Consider the following 23,762-nt stretch of genomic DNA (forward strand, 5'->3'; position numbering starts at 1 on the left):
AAGCTGACGCTTTTCAAGATCCGTCCACCCCTTCACTTCGATCAGAAGGTGCAGCAATGAGGGGGTGACACTCGGTTTCCGGTGACACAGAAACAGTACCATGTCAATATAACACAAACAACACTCCAAATTTTCTTCCCAACGGGGTCTGTGGGAGGTCCCAAGGACCGTTGTCAACCGCTATGGGTCTGCAAGTTGTCCATTCGATGAAACCTAAGGCAACAATTATTATTATTACAAGACACTGTATTTATTATCTACTTTCACCAACAGACCTTGTGTATTATCAAAATGTACTACTAGATAGTAATGACATATCCCATTTATGCGGCTTAAAGATAGCAATCAATCAAGCAGCCTTTTTGAGCCCCGAACAAAGGCCTCTTTCATACCATTCCATGACTCACGCGACTGCGCCAACCTCTGCAACGTCACTTCCGCAAACCTCTCTGTCTCATCTCTCCACCTGTCTGGTTTCGCCCACTCAATAACACACTTGTTTCATCGCTTATCATTCGTTCGCGCTAACTTACCTGACCAATTCCACTTCCTCTCTTTTACCGCCTCCACAATATCTTTCATTCCAATCTGCTCTCTCACCTAATTTACTCTCTTTCAGTCTTTCAGCGTTATAACATGCGACAAAAAAGTGAAAAACTATTGTAACGTAGAACCACCACTGAAGACTCGTAAAAAAAAAAAAAAAAATAAAAAAAAAAAAGAAATATATATATATATATATATATATATATATATACATATATATATATAAATATATATATATATATATATATATATATATATATATATATATATATATATATATATATATATATATATATATATATTTGGTATCAAGGCACTGTCCATTCACATATGTCAACTATACAGTAAATATGGAGCTTTCACATCGGAAATCCGCGGGTCCAGATGATTTTTTCCCGAGAGTATTATAAGAGTGCAAATTTGACAGTTTATGGAAGTAAATCGGTTGACACTGTATTCGTGCCTATTTCTTGGGGACAAGCAAACGTTGCTCCTGTATCTAAATAGGGCGATAAATATTCTATGCACATCTACAGACCAATCAATTTGACGTCGGTATTAGGTAAAATGCTGGAATCTTTAATAGCAAATAGAGGGAACATTTAGCAAAGCATAATCTGATTCGTGACTCACAACATGGGCTCACCAAGGGTAAGTCATGTGTAACTAATATTTGATCCTTTTACACTAATGTCTACAAGGCGGCAGATAACAATGATATTTACGATGTTATATACCTCGACTTTAGCAAAGCGTTTGACAAGGTGCCCCACCAGAGACTACTAAATAAAATCAAGGCCCATGGCATAGGAGGAAAAGTGTTTGAATGGATTAGAACATGGATTAGTGACAGAAAATAACAGGTCACCATTAACTGTGTAAAATTCAAATGGGGTTGTGTTAGTAGAGGAGTGCCCCAGGGCTCGATTTTGGTTCCCTTATCGTTCATAATGTATATAAATGACCTGGACAATGGGATTAATAGTGATGTTAGTAAGTTTGCGGATGATACTAAAATAGGACGCCATATTAGGTCGTGGGAAGATGTTGGGATACTGTAGCAGGGTCTTGATAAATTGTTTGCATGGTCGGTGAAATGACAAATGGACTTCAATATCTCAAAGTGTAGTGTGTTAAACTAACAGGTATAGCTTAGATAATGCCATATTAAAGAAAACATAATGTGAACAGGACTTAGGAGTGTTAGTGAGTCTGGATCTTAAATCCAGGAAACAGTGAATTAGTGTCTGGGATAGGTCTAACAAAGCAGGAGTTATCTGCTAGGACGGTTAAAAAAAAAGCGGGGAGGTGATCATTATATCTCTCTGGCGATAGTTAGACCCACCCTTGACTATGCGATACAGTTCTGGTCTCCGTCCTATAGAATAGCTATTAATTCACCAGAATTAGTACAGAGAAGAATGTCCAAAATAATACAAGGGTTTAGAAATTTACCATGTGAGGACAGCGTTAGGCACTTCAACTTACACTTTCCAGAAAGACAAAGAGTGCGGGGTGATTTAATGGAGGTATTCAAATGGGTCAATGGATTTAACAAGGTGATGCAGGCAAGGTCATGATATTAAGACAGAAGGACAGGACTCGTAGTAATGGATTTACATTAGACAAAATTAGATTTAAGAAGGATTTAGGCAAGAACTGGTTTACGAACAGAGTGGTTAACGAATGGAATAGACTTAGTAACAATGTCGTGAGCGCGGAAAAAAAAATGGTTGTTGAGAAGATTAGATAATTTTATGGATATGGGTGAGAGGTGGTAAGGGACATGGAACTGCCTAGTGTAGGCCATAATTATTGTATCTTGCAGTCTTCTCCATTTTTATGTTCTTACCACGAACTTTAGGGTGATTGCCACCCGCTTATTCGACAATCCTGTGTAGAACCTGTCTGAAAAACTACATTATTTCATCATATAATTAGTTAGCTATTACCTCGCTACGGTGGTATAATCGAACGCCTTTTTCATAGATAAATAAAGTCGACTGTCATCAACCACAACAACCCTTTCTCATACAGAGGGAGGGAGAAGGGGAGAGGGAGGGAGGAAGGAGGTGAGAATGCGCTATAATATCAAAGGGGATAGGAATGTGTTGTTTGTTGGTCGATAAATTCTTTCAAGGGTGTGTCCTTATTCAGGAAATTCGCGGGTAAAACTCCCTTCCGTACGACGTCCACGACTTGATATCAGCACCACACATTGAACAGAATTTTTTCAACACCCTTGAAAAAAAATGACGCATTTTGAAAATCATTGTTCTGGTGGTACTGGTGAAAACCAGAACACCGATAAGGTTGGAGTGAGTTCAGGACAAAAGGTCTTGATCGATCGAGACACCCCATTGGGCTTTTGGTCCTCTGCAGAATGAAACTATTTGTTATAAGCTAAATAAATAAATAAATAAAATGAATGAACAAGTACACAAACCAATAAACAAATATAAAATAAACAAACAAATGGATAGACAAATAAGTAAATAATGTTGCCGTGTTCAAGAAGATGACTTGCAAAACTTTTCGTCGTCAAAACTCTAGTCATAAACCAATCGATTCAACCACTTGTACTCTTCAAATTCCAGTTACTTGAAAGCCACAACTTTCCAGTAACCGTCAACCGTCCTTGGGCGCTATAATAAATCTCTCTGGGAAGAAACATGAAACTGTCGTCTATTGTGAGTTTGAGGCAATTCCTATGCCACCACGTATTAGGAAGAGAAGGGGATCAGATGTTGGTTGTTAGCTCTGCTCTCCTTTTGAAAAAAAAAAAAGGTTGTTAGCTCTGCTCTCCGCTCGAGGACAGGTGGGGAGACGGTTACCTCCAAGGTCCGTCCCATTGTTCATCGTTGTTTTTTTGATCACGGAAAAAGAAAGATCAGTGATACGCCCGCCATGTGATCTAGCATAGTGGTTCTCAAACTACTTTCAGACCGTACCCATTGTACATGACTTAGTCTTATATACTCCTCAATCATGACGTGTGTCTTGTGTCTTGTGTCTTGTCATAATGGGATTTTGTATTTCATGACTTGTGTCTTGTGTATTGCGTCTTGTGTCTTGTGTCTTGTGTCATAATGGGATTTTGTATTTCATCACTGACACGTAATCAATATCTCTATTACTATGAACAGTATGGAACCTTATCGAGAACCATTTTAGGTTCATGGAATCAAGTAGGTGTGGTTCAGCTAATAGGGGTGTGGATGCATATGGGAACGTGGTCCCCAAACTGAAGGGATTTGGAGAAGCCACGTCAGGTATGCTTTGTACGACACGGTCAGTTTGATATTGTTGTCAATTCTCATAAAAGTAAATATCTGAGGAGGAAAGTGAGACGGATTGAGAAGGTAGGCTATTCACATTGAATGCGTGGTATAGTAAATGAAGCACCAACTGTCAATATTCATATGCCATGGGCTTGGTTCAACAGTCTTTCAATGGTTTTCCGGGTGTTCCTCCAAGCATTTTTGCTACAAATTTTGTGGTAACACCGGAGGGAGGAGTAGAAGTCTGTTGCAGGCGGTGGAATGGAAGTATCGAAGATTCCATCATGCATTCCGAGGTGTCTTGTCGGACCTCTTGTTACCAGGGATCCCAACACCAGATGGCACTCAATAAAAGGAGGCGCGGGCGGGGTTGGCTTCGGTTGAGACACGAGAGAATTTCATTTATCAATGGGTGGCGGGAATTGAGGATAGAATTTCTGGAACGTTGTGGGATGTTGAGAATAGGGCGTAAAACGGTGAGAATAAAATGATTCATCAGTACAGACTGATCCAAACGGCAGGGGGGATCCGGACTCTTTTTTTCCATGGGATATACTAATGCATAACACCCCCCAATATCAGAGCAGAGCCGTCTGAGTAGACGTAGATGGAAGGAAAATGAGAGGATCATTCAGATGCTATTTGGTTTTCGACAACGGGAGGTGTGCATAGGGATCATGATTGAAGGGGCGTTGTCATTGCTAATGTGGATAGCATGTCTGTCATTCTCATTCCGAATGGACGGGCACAGCGCGGCCATGTGTCGAATCCTGGAAGTGTGGAAAGGCCAAAGAAAATGACGTGGTAGGAATGATCTCTTGATGCAGAAGAAATATTTTCTGGATATCTAAAGGAGATATCCGCATTCTACATCTGTGTTGAGGCGTAGGCCGAGAGAGCGTATAAGTTCTAATATTTGAAGGAAGAGGAACAGGTTTAACATTTGCCATCAATTTTGTGGGTTTGGTAGAGTTTCCATGGGGATGACAACGTTTAAAAAAATTGCGGTCTTTAGCAACATTAAAACATTCTTCGAAACATGAGCTCACATATCAAAGAATGAGTCATCTTTCCACAAAATTTGGTCGAAAACTAATGCACAGTTTTGGCTGCCCATTGCACACAGACACAAAGGTAGGTATGACAGATAAAGAAAATGAATCCTATGAGCATAGTTCCCTTCCTGCATGCTAAAATGGTGTAAACACGCACACACACACACACACACACACACACACACACACACACACACACACACACACACACACACACACACACACGTCGGTCAAAGTGGAAGCAAAGTTCGGACTCCGGAGTTATCCAAGAATTTCGAGGATCACAACAACAATGAAGTACCTGTGTTGTATTTATAGGGAAGGGGAAAGCTCGTGGTGTAGTGGGAAGGTGATGAAAAAGGAGAAGGGGAGGGATTACTGAGGAAAATGGAAGGAAATGAGGAAGGGGAAGACTGGGTCCAGGAATCCAGACGCCATGTCAACAAACGGCGACCGGATGATAATGAAGACGAAGGGATTAGCAAAAATGTAAAGATTAGAAATATAGATAAGAGCAGTGCAATGGAAGGTGAAGATAACTATTTCCATGGATTTAATGAGGGAGGAAATGACAACCTCCCCCGACTAGTAAATCTAGAGGAGAAACTAAAAGAAATGAATGAAAATTGGGAAGCTAAGTTTAACCAAATAAAGTTAATTATTCAAAGAGTTGATAAGCTGAAAGAATTAAAGAAGGAGAATCAAAACCTAACCAAAGAAATGGTAGAATTAAAAAGACAGTTAAGAGAAATAAAGGAAGAGAATGAGGAATTAAAGAGGAGTAATAAAGAGAATATAGAGTCCATAGCAAAAGAGGTAAGTGGTTGGTAGGAAGAACAAAAGAACAATAAAATTGAATTTAGAGGTATAATGAAACAGCAGATGAAAGAACAAACTAAAAGCACAGTTATTAAAGTGATGAGGGAGAAGGAGAATATAGTAAGAGACTTAGCAGATAAAAAGAAATGTATAATTATATCAGGGACTACAAGAATAAAGGAGGAAAAGGAAAAAGTAAATAATATATTAGAAGTAGTTCAAGAAGATGAACCAGAAACAGGGAAACAAATAGAAGAAATATATAGGCTCGGGAAATATAGATAAGACCAGACCAATTAAGGTTAAATTCAGGTCACAAACGACAGCAGAGAATATCTTAGCAAAAACAGGGAAACTAGCAGACAGTGAGCAATATAAAAAGATATGGATAAAAAGAGAAATGAATAAAGAGAAAAGAAAGGATGAGAAGACAAAAAGACTAGAAGCTAAGGAAAAAACGAGAAAAGAACAGATATAGAAAAAGAGAAATTATACTGGAGAGTAGTGAATATGAAAGTGAAGAAATGGTTCATAGCAAAGGAAAACAGAAGGGAAACTGAAAACACAATGGAGGTAACAGAAAATTAAAAGTGTCTTACACAAATATAGAAGGCTTAATAACAGGCTTGAACGAACTGAATGATTATCTGAAGGAAAAAGAACCGGACACAATGGGAATTGCAGAGACAAAATTGAAAGGTTCACTACCACCCAACAGTGAAGGACATGGTGCATATAATTATTGGATTAGAAACAGAGAGGTAAAACAAGAGGGTGAAATTATGTTCCTGACTTAGAAGGATATAAATGTGAGGAATGTCACATATGGAAAGAATAGAGTAGAGATGATTATGATGGAAGTGAAGGACAGGGATGGAAAGAAAAAGAAGTTTGTAGTAAAATATGTGCCTCCTGAAACGGCCTCGTGGGAAGAAAGAGAACACAAAAGTATGTTAGAAGACACAAGGATAACAATAAATAAGATAATGGGAGATGGAGGAGGAATAGTTATAATGGGTGACTTTAATTGTAAAGAAATTTGCTGGGAAGAGATGGCAGTAAAGGCTGGAGACGACCTATGGAGAAATGTACTACTTGATATGATTATAGAACATACAATGACACAATGGATTCAAGAGAATACTAGGTATAGAAATGAGGAAGAACCATCGAGACTGGACCTAATAATCACATCAGAACCTGAAATAATGGACAGGATTGAATATAAGACACCAATAAGTAAAAGTGACCACATATTGGTTGAACTGGAACTAAATGAGGAAAAATACATGAAAAGAAATGAACAATATAGAAAGGGAAGATTGATGTATGAAAAACAAATTTTGATAAATTAAGAGAATTCTTTCAAAAAGCAGACTGGGAAAGAATACACAAGGAGGAAACAACAGTAGAAGAGAAATGGAATATTTTGACAAAAATTTATAAAGGAGTGGAAAAAATATGTCCCAAGAAAAAAAAGCAAGAAAAAGAATATGTAAAGTGCTGGTACAGCAAAAGATGTAGGGAGTTAAAAGACAAAAGAGATAAAGCTTGGATAAAATGGAAAAAAGACAAAAGACCTGAAAAATGGAAAATATATACTAGTTGTAGAAATGAATATGTACAAGTGTGCAGAGAAGAAAAGAGAAAATATGAAAAAGATGTCATAGAAAAATGTAAAGATCAACCAAAACTATTTTACAGATATTCAAACAACAAACTGAAAAACAAACAAGAATTAGAGAAACTACGGCAAGGAGGAGTTGAATACACAGAGGAAATAGAAATGGCAGAAATTATGAACAAGCATTTCAAATCAGTGTTTACAAGGGAGAACATGCAACCTAGAGATATAGAATGGGAGGAGAAAGCCCCCCCCCCCTATGAAAGAGATAGAAGTATCAAGGAATGAAATAATGAAACACTTGAGTAATCTCGATGTCAGAAAATCGCATGGACCAGATGAAATAGCAAACTAGATTTTGAGAGAATGCAGGAATGAACTAACAAAATACATAGTCTAATAAACAGTTCATTGAAAGAGGGAAAATTTCTAAAATATTGGAAAAGAGCAAATATAGTACCAATATATAAAGGGGGAAACAAAGAAGACCCTACTAACTATAGACCGGTCTCTCTTACAAGGACGATAGCAAAATTTTTTGAAAGAATGATCAAAAGTAGATGGATAAGGCATTTTGGAAAAAAAGTACTAAATACAAGGCAATTTGGATTCAGACAAGGACGATCATGCGTCACAAACTTAATATGTTTCTATTCAAGGCTAATAGATGTAATACAAGAGAGAGATGGATGGGCTGATTGTGCATTTCTAGACCTGAAAAAAGCTTTTGATAAGGTGCCACATAAGTTGCTTAAGAAATTAGAAACTGCAGGAGGAATACAGGACAAACTGCTGAAGTGGATGGAAGACTTCATGCATGAAAAAAAATGAGAGTAATGATAAGAGACAAACACTCTAATTGGGATGAAGTGATAAGTGGTGTTCCACAAGGAACAGTTCTGGCCCCAATAATGTTTGCTATATATATATTAATGATATGGTTAAAGGAATTGAGTTATATGAGCTTCTTTGCGGATGATGCAAAACTGTTGAAAAAAGTGAACACTGAAGAAGATTGTGAGTCGCTACAGAGTGATCTCAATAAAGTATGGGAATGGAGTAGGAAGTGGGAAATGGAATTCAATATTAAGAAGTGTAGTATAATGGAATTTGGGAGAAGTAAAAAAAGAATAGTGGGATCATATAAACTGGGAGAAGAAATAAAAAAGTAGAAAATGAGAAAGACCTGGGAGTCATTATTATGAATAATATGTCACCTGAGAAACATATAAACAAGATTTTTGGAGAAACTTATAATTTAATAAGAACAATCAAAGTAGAATTTACATACCTGGATGAAGTAATGGTGAAGAAAATACTAGTTACTTTGATAAGACCAAGATTGGAATATGCAGCGACGACGCGGTCACCAAGTACAAAAAATATATAACAAAACTTGAAAGAATACAACGAGCAATTACAAAATTGGCACCAACACTCCCAAAACTATCATATGAAGAGAGACTAGCAAAACTTGAGCTACAGACATTAGAGCAAAGAAGAGAGAGAGGAGACTTGATAACTATTTATAGAATCATGAAAGGCATAGAAACTACTGATAGAGAGGATCTAATAAAATGCGATAGTAGAAATACAAAAGGACACAAAAAGAGAATCAAGAAAGACAGTTATAGAAGATATCTGAAAAAGAACAGCTTTCCCCACAGAGTGATAGACATTTGGAATAAGTTAGATGAGAAAGTGGTGTGTGCAAAAACAATACATGAATTTAAAAACAGTCTAGATAAAATGAGATATAAAGACGGGACGCCACGAGCATAGCTTCCCTTCCCATAAAATACAACAAGGTAAATACACACAAAGACAGGTATGATAGTTGGAGAAAGAGACGGGATCTCAGATTATAACTCCTATCTTGTATTAATTAGACGGTAGTATGGTCTTCACACAAAGTGGAAGATATGAGATAAAATGCTCAAAAATTAAACTACGAAACTGGTTGCCTTGCAGATAAACAGTTTGTGGAGAAACTAGAGACACTGGAACTGCAATCATTTAAGAAAAACAAAGGAAAGAAGTGATATAATTGTGGTGTTCAGGTTACTGAGGGTAAGGGCAAAAGTGATAGAGAAGATCTCCGTCAAATTTGAATACCTACCATAATACAAATCGGATTGTTTCGTGGGTCTGATAATTGTTTATTTGTTCATATAGTCTCCTCTTAGCATCTATTCCCAAATGTCTATTCCTCATTACACTCTTCAATCCACCAAGTCATTTACTTGCTTCTCTCAATCTACATTCTACCTCCACCTTCACTCCACCTTTTCCTGCCACATTTGCACCCAAGTATCTAAAACTATCCACTTCCTCCAGTCGCTCTCCCTTAATGCTCACTTCCAGTCTACTGCCACTTTCACCCCTTGTACATCTCATCACCTTACTTTTACCCACATTTATCTTTAACTTTCTTCTATCACACACTCTCCCAAACTCTGTCACCAACTTCCTCAATCCCTCCTCCGATCCTGCCACAAGTGCAGTGTCGTCAGCAAACAACAGCTGGCTCACCTCCCACTTTTCTCCATTTTCTTTAACCATCTCCAATCCCTGACCCACTACCCTTGCATTTACCTCTCGCACTACCCCATCCATGTATAAGTTGAACAGCCAGGGCGACATAACGCATCCTTGACGAAGTCCCACCTTTACCTCAAACCACTCACTCTCTCCATTTCTAATCCTGACACAAGCTCTACTACTCTCATAAAAACTCTTGACAGCTCCTAGAAGCTTTCCTCCTATCCCGTATATCTGCATAACCTCCCACAGTGCCTTTCTGTCTACCCTATCGTAAGCCTTTTCCAGATCCATAAAAGCCCAAAAAACATCCTTACCTTTTCCTATAGCTTTCTCACATATCTGTCGTACCACAAAAATCTGATCTACACAACCTCTACCCGTCCTAAATCCACACTGTTCCTCACCAATTACTCCCTCTGTTCCTCTTCTAATCCTCTCAATCAAGATCCTCCCATAAGCCTTCCCAACTACACTTAACAAACTAATTCCTCTGAAACTACTACATTCACACTTGTCCCCTTTTCCCTTGTAAAGTGGAACTATACAGGCACTCCTCCAGTCCTCCGGCACTCTACCCTCTCTCCAGCAAACATTAAATAACCTCACCAGCCAGTCCACCATCACTGTACCTCCTTTTTTTAGACATTCTGCATAGCATCCATCCAGACCAGGTGCCTTACCTGCTTTCATCATCTTAACAACTGTCTTCACTTCAACCTTCCTTATTTCTCCTCCATTTTCCTCACTCATCACGGTCATTTTCTTAGCATTTCCCACTGCAGTTATCTTTCCCTCCCTATCCTCCTTCTCATTTAGCAACTCCTTAAAATATTCTGCCCATCTTCCCCTTACTGCCTTCTCTTCCAATTATGTGAACTGGTTCGATCACGTTTTCTATGCTTATTACTCAGGGTGAAGGAGAACGAGTAATACAAGGAATAACTTTATATTTTATAATACGAGTAGTGTGGTGCATCGTACATTAGGCATCCGATGCTTGAAGAGGTTAAATACAAGTACGGTATGTATCTACAGGGACTAATGAAAGGTACCTGAAAGTGGTGGCTCAAAACCCGTCAACCCCCTCACCTACAGTAGAAGATGGAGCCCTGACGGGCTGGCACTTGGTCTCCGGACTGGACCCAAGATATCTCTTTATCAACTTCAACTGTATTTCTTACACCTTTTTCACACATGGGGAGCTGACAACTGTTCTCCTCTCCCTAACACTTTTTGAGCCGATGACATAGAAATAGTCCTACTCTGATACAACACACATCTGTCCAATGTTCCTTCATGGGGGTGAGAGGGTCTAGGGATCGTTGCCGTTCGTTATGGGGCCGCGGGTTTTCCACTTAGTGAAACTCGAGGGAACAATTGATTGTATGTGCATGTTCTTTAAAGAGCCAGCAGGCGAACACTTATTTTACTTCCTTAGGCAGTTTTTATGTACTTTGTGTGATATAGATTGTTTTTAATGCCTACAGATTGTGTAAGCTTCCCCTTTGTGAGTTCTTCGTGCCGACCAGCATGTCAGAAACCGAGACCAAGATGAAGGAGGCTGCCGAGGCCTTGGCAGGAGAGACGTCGGACGCGGCCGAGAAGCTTCGGAGTCTTTGCATGACTCGAGGCTACAACGGTATTCTCTCATTAGGAAGGTAAGAAGGCAGACTGGCTGTTTTTGAAGGATTTAAATGTTTTACAAGGCTTGTTGCTGGGGACTTAAATGTCTATTCAGAGAATAGATCAGGAAAGGGCAATGTGAAAGTTTAGGTTATCAAAGGAAGATGACCGAGCAGTCGGATAATCCGTTGCCAGGTTTCTGTAGGAGATCCACGACCCTAGGAAACAGGCAACTGGTTCAACCCAAAAGTCATTCAGTGAAGAGATTTTGTGTTGTTTTCTGAAAATGGTGAGTGTAGGACAGCGTAGCATAAGTTGTTTTGCGTCATATGTGTGGTAATTGTCTCTGGTACAGTTGGTGTCTATTGCTAGATTGATTTATGTTGGTACTATAATACTGCAGAGTGGTGACCTTAACGTCTGTGTGCCAGTGCAATTATTGAATGTCTTGGGAGTGATTTTTCTGCTGGGTTGATTTGTGGGGATTTGCTAAAAAATAGAATTTGGCAGTCTATTGTGGAGTGCTTGTTTTGTTATCTAAGTGTGTATGTGATTTTGTACAGACATACTATGATGTTCCAGGGCTAGGCTTGTGGATATTTTAGTAAAATAGCACTGGGGTTATCTTCATGTTGTGTTTGGTGGGCTACATTTCTATAATGTGAGGTGTGGGTGGGTGTATGAGCAGTGGATGGGGTGGTAGGAATGACTGGATGTGAGGGGTCTTGCATAGAACTATATAACTATCAATCCCATATGCTGATCTTTGGGGAGGATTTTGGATAATGTCATTGGTAGTTATTAAACTGGGCTCAGAAATTCAGGAATAATACAAGTAATTCATGAAAAGAATATATGGTTAAAATAGATGGGATTAGGTATATAGGCAAAATGTGTTTATTATGGATATTTCATTATTGGGTACATGTTGGATATATGATTACTTGAAATTTAATTCATTCATAACATAAACCAAAGTACAACTTATCATGATAGAATCAACCTCTTTATTAGTTATGCCTTCCCAAGTGGATGAAATAATCTTGCATTAGCCAAAGTAAGGTCCACAAAGGGCATAATTGTAGTGAGGGGGTGAATTGACACATCCTTCATCCCTCTGATTTGGTGATGTCCTCTTACATATATATCAAAGGGTTTTTTCCCCTTTATAAGGTGGATGGGGTGGTTGAGTCAAAACACACATCCACTCTATACCATTCCAATATAGTATATATGTAAATCAGTATAAATTTTGTTAGCATTGTGTATAGATGTACAAATTAAAAGTGATGCGTCATTGTATGTGTGTGTGTTCGTACGTGTAGCGAATATAGAAGTTTCCAGAAGAAAGCAAATTGCCATTTCTGTTTACATAATTAATTGTCATTTTATTTTTTGTAAATGCGAAATTTGAATAAATGAGAAATAGATTATTAATATTATTAAATTTAAATTATTGTATTAAAATTTCGAGTGTATGTAAATTTCTGTGTGAAAGAGAATAATTATAAAATTGATTGAAAACAACCGTTTGGGCACACCATTCCATGCTAGGATGACGCGATTAGGCATTCGGAAGCGAGGCCTTGAGGTGTGTGCAAGCGGCTAGTGTGCTCTGATCTGATCCTGTGAAATAAAAAACTGTGAACGCTTCATCATAAGTGTTTTCCCTTACCATTATTGTCCAAACAATACCAAAAGCCATCCATCACCCCAATCATCCTAGCACCTCATGGATGAATAGTCATTCCTGTCGCCCGCTTGGGTCAAAGGCAATGTAACGAGACATAGTGCCTCCACAGCAGGGCCCAACAGCAGGTCTATCCCCACTGCTTCATTATATGGCACCCCTCTCCCCTCATCCACTCAAACATCTCTGGGCTATGTCATTCTTTATTTACAAGAACACTCTTATCTTTTCCACTCTCTTTCTTGCTCAACAGATATTCCTCTTGTATCCAATGCCTATATGTCCACCTCCTTGGCCCTCCTTTAAGTTCATTCTATCCAAGTGTTTTCCACACTCTTTTCACTAATCTTTTCTCATCCGTTCTTTCCATATCCCCATAACCTCCTCAGCACTCTTAGATCTACAATATCCATCAACTTTCCACCCTCGTTCCCTGCCTCATCTCTGCATTTCTCACTCTATCCATCCTCACACCTACTATACTTTTTGAACACTTCATGGCAAACATTTTTGGCTCTTCCTGTCTACTTCCCGCAGATTCCAAGTCCCAACTCCATTCAATCCCTTAACACAATCACTACATCATACAACCATCTCTTTATGTTTATCCCCAGATACCTACGAGTATTTCTCATGACACTTTTTATTCCCCCAAGATGCTTACTTGCCTCCTTTACTCTGTAATTCACCTCTGCTCCTCGATTCGCTGCCACAAACAACCACAAATACTTAAATTTTCCATTAGTTCAGCCTCTCACCTTTCAAATTCACATCCACCCAGCCACTATCATCATTGCTTGTACATTTTATCACCTTACATTCACAGCCACATTCACTTTCAGCTTTTTCCTTACATCCTTTCAAAATGTGTCATCAACTTCTTCAGTTCATCCTCAGACTCAGCCACAAGTACATTGCCATCTGCAAACAACAACTGGCTTACCTCCAACTTCCCTTTACCTTCACGCACTAACTCCAAACCCCTACCTTTTAGGTGACTTAAATTATTTGTCATTAGCCAGAATTACATCTGTACAGGGCATCACCAAAGCAGGGAGTTTAATGACCCTACTAACAATGACAAGTCATGACAAGGTGAAATGAAGGTACTACAAGCATATACACTATGATGATACAAGAAACTCAAACGGAGATATAAGTTTTTAACTTCCTGGTGTTTGATCACAATATTGCTGAACATCCTTTCCTACCATTGTTCAACTTATCTAAATGATGAGTGTGCATAACATTCCAGGGAGTGTTGTGTGTATTAATACTGTGTTGTATATAATTGCATTCATCCCAGATTTCATCTCACCATAAGAACTGCCACTCTCAGTGTAAGGCATGTTAGATACACATTTCTTGGAATCCTTTTTTTAATCAATTAGCTGCTACTATCCCTCCATTTTGTTATCCTTCTTCAATCTTTCCCTTATCATTTCTATGCCTCCACCTTTCTGATGTGATAGTCCACAAGGATAGAAGTGTTAGTTATTTCTGATAAAACAATTTCTCTGCTGTGACAATGTTTCATACACATAGTGCACCAAATATTTTCTTTTATCTTTTATAGCTGACATGGGTCTGACAAGGGTACTTCTTGGACTGATGATCATGCAGAACATCTGGAGAACTATTATACCCATCCTTTCAGTGCCCCAATCACCTTTTTTTCCTCTCTCTTCATGTTGTTGAAAATATTGACAACTTTCTGCTTAACTAAAAATCTCAATTGCTATTTTCTCCTTGACTAAAATCATCATTATACATAATTATACTAAATTATGTCAAACTCCACTAGATTCTTTCGACGGCTGGATGAGGACAATTCTGGCACACTGAACCTTGAGGAACTACAGGATGCAGTGATTGAATTTGGAATTGAAATGGACAAGGAGGAAGTTGAGGGCATCATGAAGGAGTTCCAGCAAGACGATGACGCTACAGTCAACTATGAGGAATTTCTAGCATCTCTACGGGTGTGTAATACTTTTAACATTAAAATGATTATATCCAATGTCCATTTTGCAGGACCACCATGTGCAGGCTCACGTTGTTGGTCTTCATACAACATGAATGGATTATGTTGGGAAACATATAAGAAAGCTAAAATACCTTATTCCTATGTTTTGGTTTGGCAGTAATATACAAGGAATGGATTACAGACTACAACATAGGATTACATATAACCCGGAATGAGGTAAATACAAAGGTGATGGTTGGGGGTTTGGAGATGGTAAGTGAAAATGGAAGGAAATGGCAGGCGAACAGGTTTTTGTTTGTGGTTGACACTATGTTTGTAGCTGGGTCAGAAGAGGATCTGAGGCAGCTAGAGCCAGGGTTTGCGAAGGAAGGTGACAGGAGAAAACTGAAAATAAATGTGAAAGAAAAAAAAAAAAAAGGAAATGAGATGTATAACAAGAGAGAGTGGCACTGGGTTGGAGGTAAGTCTTAAGGGAGAGCTACTGGAGAAAGTGAAGTGTTTTAAGTATTTAGGGTCACATGTAGTAGGGAATGGAGGTGTTAGAGTGGGGATAAGTTATAGAATCAAGGAAACATTCGTGGAAACTTTGCCCTCCATAATTTGACTCTGAGCTAACAACAGATCGAAGAGATACTTCAGTGTGTATGTTGATATCATTAATTGGCAATAGACGCTAAGGGCACACAACAAAATCGTTGTGAGAATAGAAGCCTTTTAAGAGAAACAACTTCACCCCAATCCTGTAGTTGTCATTCATTTGATCATGCTGAACAATGACACCGAGAATGTGTCTGGGATCTCCCCGCCCACTATCTACAGCTGGTATTGTAAGTGCTACAGTTCATCCCCCACTGCACTTTTTGATATAACTTTGCGGCGCCTGATCATCCGATCTGCTTGATTACACTGAGCATGGTAGGCCTCATTCTGGTGCCGTGTAATACTGGTCATGGACTGATTAAGGTTATCAGCCACACTTAAATTATTGTCGTCAGCTGCAGAGGTGGGGTTGTTAACATCATATGCTAAGTTGTTGTCACTTGCCGAGGTGGGGTTAGTAATGCCATCTGCCATGAAAGGGTTGTTGACATCATTTGCCGAGGTAGGGGTGTTAATGCCATCCGCCGTGGGTGTGTTGTTGACGTCAGCTGCAGAGGTTGGGTTGTTGACACTGCTGATTTCTTGTCACTTGCTAAGGTGGGGTTACTTATGTCATCTACCATGGTAGGGTTGTTAACATTATTTACCAAGATGGGAGTACTGATATCATCTCCCATGGGGTGTTGTTGACGTCAGCTGAAGAGATGGAGTTGTTGACATCATCTGCTGAGGTGGAGTTGTTGACATCATCTGCTGAGGTGGAGTTGTCATCTGTCGAGGTGGGGTTATTGACGAGCCTAAGTAGATCATGTTCTGTTTCCAGTCTTCCAATGAAAGTGTAGAGGAAGTGAAGCCAATCTTAGCAGGGCAACCAAATATGCCTTCGCACGGGCTGCGGTTGATACCTACGTGAAGACTCGAGTTCTTTTGGAATTGTACATACCTTATGCCAGCAGTCCAGTCTCTAGTGTTGTTATTGTCTGCAAACCAGGCAGTATGTTTTTTATATCACTGCTGGCCCTCTCCACATACCCCTGGCTCTGTGGGTGACACGAACTTGAGGGATAGCCACAGATCTTTCAATTCAGTGATGACGTGAGCGGTGAACTCACTGCCATTGTCAGACTGAAATATGACTGGTGCTCCTAGCAGCAAGAATGTGTCCATCAGCCAACTTCTGGTGCTCTCTTAGATTAATAACACAAAGCATGCGGAATTTGGTGAGATGATCCTGGTAAACTATAATCCATTTGCAATTCTTGACGGGCAGTGACGGCATGTCAATGAGGTCGACTTGTCCTCTTAGTTGTACTCGGAGCTGACAATGGGTTTCACAGCCACACCAGTTGAAACTTATTCCTTGGCCTTCTGTCGGCATTCAAGGCAAAATTATTTGTATGTCTCCACAGCCCATGTACTTGCAATAGATAATGAACTACTACCTCATTTTTTTCCTGGTAGCTATAATCTTTCTTCTTTTAAGAAAAGGGTATTTCATCACCTCTTTGATACCTGACAGCCCAGATCTTTTATCTATGCTTTCTCTTATCTTCCAACACATCATTAGTGGAAAAAAAATGAACCTAGGTCAGTGTCCCCTCTACAGACGTAGTAAGGAGGTTCTGGCTGTACTCTGTCGTAACAGAACCAACCAGAACCCCTTTTGGCCACACTTATAGGCCCTGAGACCTAAATATCAGCTGGATGAGGCTGGATGACAGCATTGGGGACAACTGGCCAAAATGTAACACTTCACCCCATACTATACAACACATTATGGAAGATTGCACTGTACACAATCATGCGCCACAACAACAATGTACACTCTATAGAGGATTTGTGGTAAAACCCCATTCCAACCGTGGCGTTCCTCAAGGAGAGCGCACTGCTCGGCCAGTTTAGGGAACGACGACGACGACGACGACGACGACGACGACGACGACGACAACAACAACACAACAACAACAACAACAACAACAACAACAACAACAACAACAACAACAACAACAACAACAACAACAACAACAACAACAACAACAACAACAACAACATATCAGCTAAGAATGCTCAAGTTCCGCCCAGGCCGAATATCCACCTCCCGAGTGTGAACGGTCCTCGCAGAGCATCAAGAAAGGGTGGGGGTAATTTCCATGGGAGCAATTTGGAATCCTAGGTCCCCGACTTGGTTTCCCAGCTCCATTCCCCACAGATCCCAATCTCGCCATTAATATGGGCAGGCACTGACAGAAACCCAGTCGAGGATCCAACAATATGACCTAAAAAGTCATATTTGTATGAACGTAACTGTGGTGGTGTTTGGTTAAGGTTGACATCCACAGCAGGTTTGCTGAAGTCTTACCTTCCCATAACCGAAGCTAAACCTTCTAAACGCATGGCCAAGGATGCGAGGAAGACAGCCAAAGGATAACCAATTTCACCCTAGAAGGGGAGGAGTGGAGGTAGTGGGTGGATAGACGTCACAATTACGTCAAATTCCATCACATGATATTTAAATGTAGCAAAACTACCTTGCATAACGCTTTCTCTCCCAATCAAGAATGTGTCCCCAAAGCACTTTATAAACGGCTTTTTTAACTTAATTGCTAAGTCGATAATATTGGTTCCGTTGTTTGGTGCTCGTAAAACTTTGCAATCTTAACTTCTTCGATTTTCTTGAATTATTCCATGGGAAGTAGATTCTTCTTAGTTTGTTCATATTTCTTGAAGAAAAGTTTTTTAACTTTTTTTCTATATTCTCGGACATATCGGAATCCATGACAATCTGTTAGACGTGCGTGGAAAATGTCCATTCGCATGCGCGCCATGCACGAGAGCGATTTAACTTTGTCGGTGGCCCGGAACTGTTCATGCATGAACGTAGGAGACGATGTCCACGGTATGCCACTGCAGTGACGATACCTCGAGGAAGCTAATGTATCACACACAGTGATGTACAAGTCACCTCAGGTCCGAGGTGAGCAGCGGTCGGGGGCTATTCACAGAGTGTATCCTCTGCGCTGCGACCAGGATTTGAACAGACGCCGAATTCACCACGTGTGTCAGAGGGGTACAATTTTTTGTATATACTCGGTATTATTGAGAATTGGGCGTGAGAGAAAAGAAACACCAAGGTAACACCAACACGTGTTTTTATTGGATAAGAAGAGCACACTAATCTATCTGAACACAAGAATAAGAAATATCACCAGTGTGATATTTAGCACGGCCTACTCAATATGTACAAAACTATGTGTACACAAACCACTCCTCGGCTCTGCAAGCACGTGGATGAATTCTCCTCGAGCGTCGATTCCTTCTTCAGACGATCTCCTCCAGACGAGTCCCCTGTGTCCTTCTCCTTGGTGGACGGGCGCACGTCTCTTCCTAGGTCTCCTCCAGGCGAGTCCCCTGTGTCCTTCTCCTTGGTGGACGGACGCTGCGCCTCCTCCTTGGTCTCCTATTCCAGACGATCTCCTCCAGGCGGTGCCCTACCTCTGTAGAACTGGGAGGGGGGGGGTGTCCGCACTTAACGGCGAGCGGCCGTAAAGTCTCCTACGGCTCTCTCTATCTCCTTCTCGTGATCTCCTGCGTCCTGGTGACCTCCCTCCGTGGAACTGGGAGGGGAGGGGGGGGGGGGTCCGCCCTCAACGGCAAACGGCCGTAAAGTAACTTTCTTCATCTCCATGTCTTTCCCTCTTGCACATCCGGGAGGGTGAGGTAGAGTGGGTGGTGGCGATCTGCGCATGCGCGTAGCGGCAGCGGTAACCCCGTATAGTTGGGCCTAGTTGGCAGCCCTGGGCAGCTACGCATGACCTCACGGTCACATTCCTCCGGCCTGGCCAGGTGTGCTGGGCTGACTGCAAGCTCCGTCACGTGACCCAACGTAGTCCACGTGGTAAGGGTGGGATGTCCACCCTTACAACGCGGTTACCAGACGCGTGCTCTACCAATCAAGCCACGGCGCCTTCCCCCATCCGTGTGTGCATATATATATATATATATATATATATATATATATATATATATATATATGTACTCGTATATGTGTGTGTGTACACATGTTTATACACATTGCTAGAACCTCACATTTCTACGTAATTGTATTGGGCTCTGACGTGTCCCAGACAATAGTAGTTACAAATCAGAGAAGTAATTATGGGGAACATGTTTCCCATGTTTTCGTTCTATCTGTATTCCTATTTAAAACTATACAATATCACCACCTCACTACACAATATTACCACATACTAAATATTACCGTAGTCTCGATATCATTTCATATATAACAGGTACAACTTTGCATATTTTTTATTTCGTAATGTTACTTATTTTCACGGGAACCATGTATAAAACAAATATCTTAACGCAAAACTACTTTCTGAGGGACTTGTTGAAGAAATTATTTGTGATCTGCTAATTTGCATTCGAAAAAAGCATACAACGCCATCTCTTGGTACTAGTTATGATAACGTCACGATGTATACCAACCCAAGCCATTTCAATTAACAATGTCGTCCTGTAGCGAAACAGACGATTCCTTCAGCGATATTATGATTTTTTCATCGTCTTTTTAGAGTAGCCTCGATTCCCTAAATATCTCTTACAATAGACAAAATGTGTGCATAGACGGTATAGTTATGGGCTATCAGTTTGAAGTGAAATATCTCTCTGAAGAAGTTTTCATACTGGTGCATCATTGGTGCTCTTGCCTCGCTCGTTGGTCATTCACACCACTTGTCATCTGTTATTGCTCACTGACGCTTCCGTGGACCTCTGCCCTCTTGCTCGGTCCTGACAGCATGCACTAAATTCTGCCTCTTATGAGAGTCTCATCTGGGGGTCTGCTAGCTGTGGCTCACTTATCTGTTTGGCGATGTCCAGGAGGATCAAGGGCATCTCTTCACCGTGCACCTTCAGCGTCCGACTCCCGAAGTCGATGCCTGCCTCACTTTCTATTAGGTGATCTAGGCCCAGCAGGCAAGGCTCCTCTGTATTGGCAGCTGTTCCTCCACGCTGCCCACACCAAACGAGCCTGCATTGGCCCCTTGAGCGGCATGCAGTGCCCTGTAACACAACAGAATTTCTATTGGGCGGCCGCAAGTCCCCTGGTATTCACCAAATCCGTCTTGACGGTGGTCTTCTCTGCTCTCGTGTCGATATCCGTCCTGGTTGGTTTTCCGTCCATGGTACCAAACATCTGAGTAGCCGATGTAGTGATGCTGCGACAGTCTATTCTGTGAGGGGCCTTAGGGACGATAGCTGGGTCTTTGGGCCCCATATCCAGCCCGGTCGAGTTCCCCGCCTGCTCAATCGTCTTGGTTTGTAGGCAGGTGTCCGTCCTGTGTCCATACGGACCACAGTTCCAACAATACGTCTGAAATGTAGGTGGATCCAGTCGGTCTAGGAAACGCGTCCTTTGTACCCCTCGACACCGGGACCTCTTGTGGCCTACCTGACCGTACAGAAAACACCTTCCCTGAAGCCGACAGATCTGGGTTTCCGCGTCTTAGGGATTTCCTTCACCTAAGTCTGCCGAATTTTGTCTTCTCAACGAGGGGGCACAAGCCTCTGCAACGTGATGGAGGTGCGCAGTAACGCCTCGAACTCCATGGCCCTCGCCAAGGCCATCTGAACATCTGAAGTTGCTAATCCAAAAAGTTATCCACGAAGTGGTGAAACAATACTGTCAGCTTGGATGTAACGGTGATAATCAAATCCCCTGCCGATCCCATTACCTCGGCCTTGGTCCACAGCCTGGGTCTTGCACTCCACTTCATGCCTGACTTCGTCCACCACCCGTTTCACGAGCTGCAACTCTTCTTGCAGCTGGCATCATACACGAGCACACGATTCTCTTGTATACTCTTTCGCCTCCTCTCTCACATGCTGGAGTCCCTCTCTAACGGCCTGTCTAACTCTCGTACCTGTTTTTTTTTCATCAACTCTGCTAATACTGCTAATACGTCTTTATCTTGTCCTTCATGCGTTTATATATATATATATATATATATATATATATATATATATATCTATATATATATATATATATATATATATATATATATTCATTAGTTTTACTCTACCCACAGCCTCCTCTCAGTGATGCCCGTGTTGAAGTGATTGGAGAAGCCTTTGATAAGATGGATGCATCTGGAGATGGTGTTATTACACTCGAGGATATCCAGGGTGTCTACTCTGCAAGTCAGCACCCAAAAGTTCTTGAAGGAGTAGCAACTGAGGAAGAGATTCTAACCAGATTCCTCCATCGATTTGAGGGTAATACAGTCGAAGATGGCAAGGCAAGTATTGTGGCATTTGATAATGCTATTTTCTTGTACTGTACAATATAGATTTTCATGCAGCTATTACCAGCCTAATAATTTGACATTTTATCTCTTGATTTCCATTAAAATACCGAATAAATCAAGTATATGGTTCTCATATAATTACATTTATCTCTAATATATAAGATTTGCTTTCACATGTGAGTGCCTTTGCAAAAAGCTGTATATTTTCTATAAGTTTTACATATTTTTGTGAATGCAAACTTAACTGTGGTTCTAAGCTTTGTTTGCACCAAAAAACAAATTGAGACAAAATGGATTACCCTATAGTTCATGGAATTTAAAATTCACCAGCTTTAGTATTCAAACATAGGCTCACTAACAGCTAAATTGATTAAAACTCCAGATGTTCTGTACAGCAGATGTAAATTCAGTTTGCGTTTTGAAAAATTTGTCTAAATTTTTCGAAGTCAGTTTTATTGTAAATTGGTCTTTCTTTTCTATGTTTCTCATTTCTTCTCACATCATTTTGTTCTTTTAGTTCGAACTCTACTAGTATGTGGTCACTCTTCCCAACTGGTGTCTTATATTTCATTTTGTCCACTATTTCAGGCTCAGATGTGAATATCAAGTCTAGTCCCGATGGTTCTTCATTGTTTCTATATCTGGTGGTTTCCTTCACCCATTGAGTCAATGTATATCCAATAGTCATATCCAGTAGAATATTTCCCCAAAGTTCCTCTCCACTTTTTACTGTAATTTCTTTCCAACATATTTCCTTCGAGTTAAAGTCACCCATAATTACTATGCTTCCTTCTTCTTTCATTTATTCAATTACTGTATTCGTTGTGTCTTCCAGTAGTTTGGAATGATCACTATCAGTCCAAGCTTGTGTTTTTGGGGGCACATATTCTACTATAAATTTTCTACTTTTCATATTTCCGTTTTGAACCTTAATCATAATGAGTTCTACATTATTTTTCCTTCTGTTATCTTTGTCACATTTAATATTTTTAGTCAAAAACATGATTACTCCACCCTGTTTTTCCGTTCTATTTTTCGTCTATTGGTTATATAGACCTTGTCCTATAGTATTTGATGGTAGTGGGCATTTTAATTTTGTCTCCACGATTCTCATGATGTCAGGTTTCTCTGTTAACGGATAGTCTTTTAATTCGTTTAGTCCAGAAATCATTCCGTCTATGTTTGTATGTTATTTTTAATATCCTCCATTTTTTTTTTTATATTTTCTCAGCCTCAGGTCCAATACACTCTCTCTCTTAAAAAAAATCGTTTTAGTCTCCATTTTCTCAGCCTCAGGCCCAGTACTTTCTCTAAAAAAAAATTATAATTATTTTTAGTCTCCGTTCTTTTCTCTCTCCCTCTCTCTCTTTTTTTCATTTGCTTCATTTCAAAGTGCCTTTTCTTTTTCTATTTCCTCATCGCTCATTTCCTTTTTTATCCATACATTTTGATATTTTTACTACTGGTTAGCTTTGCTGCTTTTGATAGTACTTCTCAGCTATCATTTGAGTCCTTAGTTTAATTTTTAGTGGCCTATAGTGTTTTTCTCTAGAGTCTAGAGTATTGTCCTATTCTATGCACTTCGTCGATATCTTTGTCGAGCTCTTGACCTTCTTTCTGAACCAGTACTAGTGTTATTTCAAAGATTTGGTTATGCTGGTAAGAAGACAGCTATGGGCAGATAT

The 23,762-nt window shown here is 40.2% G+C and overlaps 1 protein-coding gene across 2 annotated transcripts in view; it reads left to right on the forward strand.

Annotated features, from left to right (window-relative positions):
- The window catches only part of LOC143040984 (crustacean calcium-binding protein 23-like), a 37,611-nt gene that overhangs the window by 13,190 nt on the left and 659 nt on the right, over positions 1-23,762 (forward strand). For both annotated transcript variants that reach the window (XM_076212445.1, XM_076212446.1), the window contains exons 2-4: positions 11,357-11,527; positions 14,987-15,164; positions 21,859-22,068. In XM_076212445.1, the coding sequence (XP_076068560.1) occupies positions 11,400-11,527; positions 14,987-15,164; positions 21,859-22,068 (516 nt within the window). In that variant the 5' untranslated portion in view covers positions 11,357-11,399. The remainder of the gene's footprint in view (positions 1-11,356; positions 11,528-14,986; positions 15,165-21,858; positions 22,069-23,762) is intronic.

This window comes from Oratosquilla oratoria, chromosome 30, assembly GCF_046742065.1.
Source record: "Oratosquilla oratoria isolate Oo_2021 chromosome 30, ASM4674206v1, whole genome shotgun sequence".
In the NCBI taxonomy this organism is placed as follows: Eukaryota; Metazoa; Arthropoda; class Malacostraca; order Stomatopoda; family Squillidae; genus Oratosquilla; species Oratosquilla oratoria.